The sequence below is a fragment of the Chanos chanos genome, chromosome 1 (assembly GCF_902362185.1).
Source record: "Chanos chanos chromosome 1, fChaCha1.1, whole genome shotgun sequence".
Lineage (NCBI taxonomy): Eukaryota > Metazoa > Chordata > Actinopteri > Gonorynchiformes > Chanidae > Chanos > Chanos chanos.
Genome location: NC_044495.1, coordinates 59817159 through 59818868, shown reverse-complemented (window position 1 = coordinate 59818868; position 1710 = coordinate 59817159). Strand labels below are relative to the sequence as shown.

Sequence of the window (1710 nt, the reverse complement as noted above, 5' to 3'; positions counted from 1 at the left end):
CTATGTTTTTCTACCTCGTACTCGCCTTTCTAGCTCGGAGCGGTCTCTTTCAGAAACATCGTCCACTTCTAAGACAACAGCTCGACCAACCGCTGGGTCGAAACGCACGGTCATGACACAACACATGTCAACAAGAGCCCTCTGACATTTCAGCATCCCGGCCTCAACCTGGCCGCGCAAACCTGGGTCTTTTCTCATAGTTCTTGCTTCGGCTGCGGAAAACCCAATCAGGCTGGCGAGGACCCCATCCGAGAGGTCCGCGTCGAGATAGCCCGTCCCGTCTGAAATGGTGGCACCGATTTTCCATGTGCCCCCGTTGCTTTGTAGATTCCCCAGAAGGGTGACAATAAAGGCATACATACGTACCTCCCTAACATATGATGGTGGCCAATCGTTTGCCTGCAAGACACATAAATAGGTCCAGGGTGAGGGGATAACGGTTGATGGTTCTCTTAGTTCTTGAGTGGGGTGGTCTTTTGGCTTCAGAAGACTAGGTTCTTGACCCATTGAACTGTGTGCTTTTACAGAAACTGACTGTGCAGCTGAGGGCTGTGGTTCTGAGGGGAAAAAGCAGTCAAGGTCATTGGGGAGAATGTCCATTTCTTCTAAGGGTTCACTTTCCTGAGTGGCAGAATGCACGGAAGCTGAATGAGGTATCAGCTCTGCACTCCTGTTCACAGTTGTTTGGTTTCTTGGGATTACGCTCTGAACTGAGTTCACCTCTGTGTTTGGGGAATCCTGCAGCTCTGGAGGAAATTCCTGGTCAAAAATCACATCGTCCAGCTCATCGAGTGGAATATCGTCAAAGTCCTCATCAGGAATCTCTACCACGCTTGGAGTGTTCCCTCCATGATTCGGGGGTGTTTGAGGATTGGAAGCCATCCATGAGGGTTCCGAGTGACGGGAGTAGGGAGGTTCCAACCCGAGAGAAGCACGTGATCCCAGGCTCTCAAAGCCGCTATCCAGACTTCCTGCCGCTCTTGGTGCCATCTGGTTCTCCACCATGTTCTCAAGGCTCACCAGGAGCTCCTCATCATCTTGCTCACCTTCCCTTTGTGGATCCTCCTCAGGGAGTCCGAGAGTCCTGCACAGCACCCTTCCCTGGAAGTTCCTCTCCATCAGTTCCTCCACCTCACCCCCCATCACCTTCACGTTCTCCGATTTGAGCAAAAGCACCCCGAGGCGACACACGATGCGGCCCGACAGCTGGAGTTTGGCGCCAGGGCGTAGGCTGGCACTGAGGGCTGGGACGGGCTGATATTCCATTCCTTCCAGGCACTGCACGCCGTCCGTGAGCTGCAACATTAACATACGCGTGGGTTTGGCCTCCCATGGCTTTTGGGTAGCCTGTGTCACGGCGGACACCTGTTCGTTGGAGCAGTCGGAACCCCTGTGGCGCTGCAGCTGAGTGTAGGCGGGCTGGCTCACATCCAGGAGAGAATCAACTTGTACACAGTAACAACCGTTCAGCTCCGTCTTTTGGGCTTCGGAGATCCCTGCCGGAAGAACGGGGTGGGCCAGGTCTCTGAGATCCGTAAGCAGCCACTGGTCCAGGACGTGCTGATTGAGCTGGGCTTGAGACATTGCGGCGCCCCCGTTTTCCTCAAAAATCCACTCAACGCAGGCTTCCAGCCAGGTCATTGGCACCTGCACTTGCCTAGAAGAGCGCAGCCAGGCTTGGGTAGCCTGAGCTGTACTTGCTGTTGACAT

General features: G+C 54.3%; 1 protein-coding gene across 1 annotated transcript; it reads right to left on the bottom strand.

Moving 5' to 3' along the window:
* rmi1 (RMI1, RecQ mediated genome instability 1, homolog (S. cerevisiae)) lies at positions 1-1710 on the bottom strand. Its single transcript, XM_030766494.1, has one exon. The coding sequence runs from the start codon at positions 1708-1710 to the stop codon at positions 1-3; it is 1710 nt and encodes a 569-aa protein (XP_030622354.1).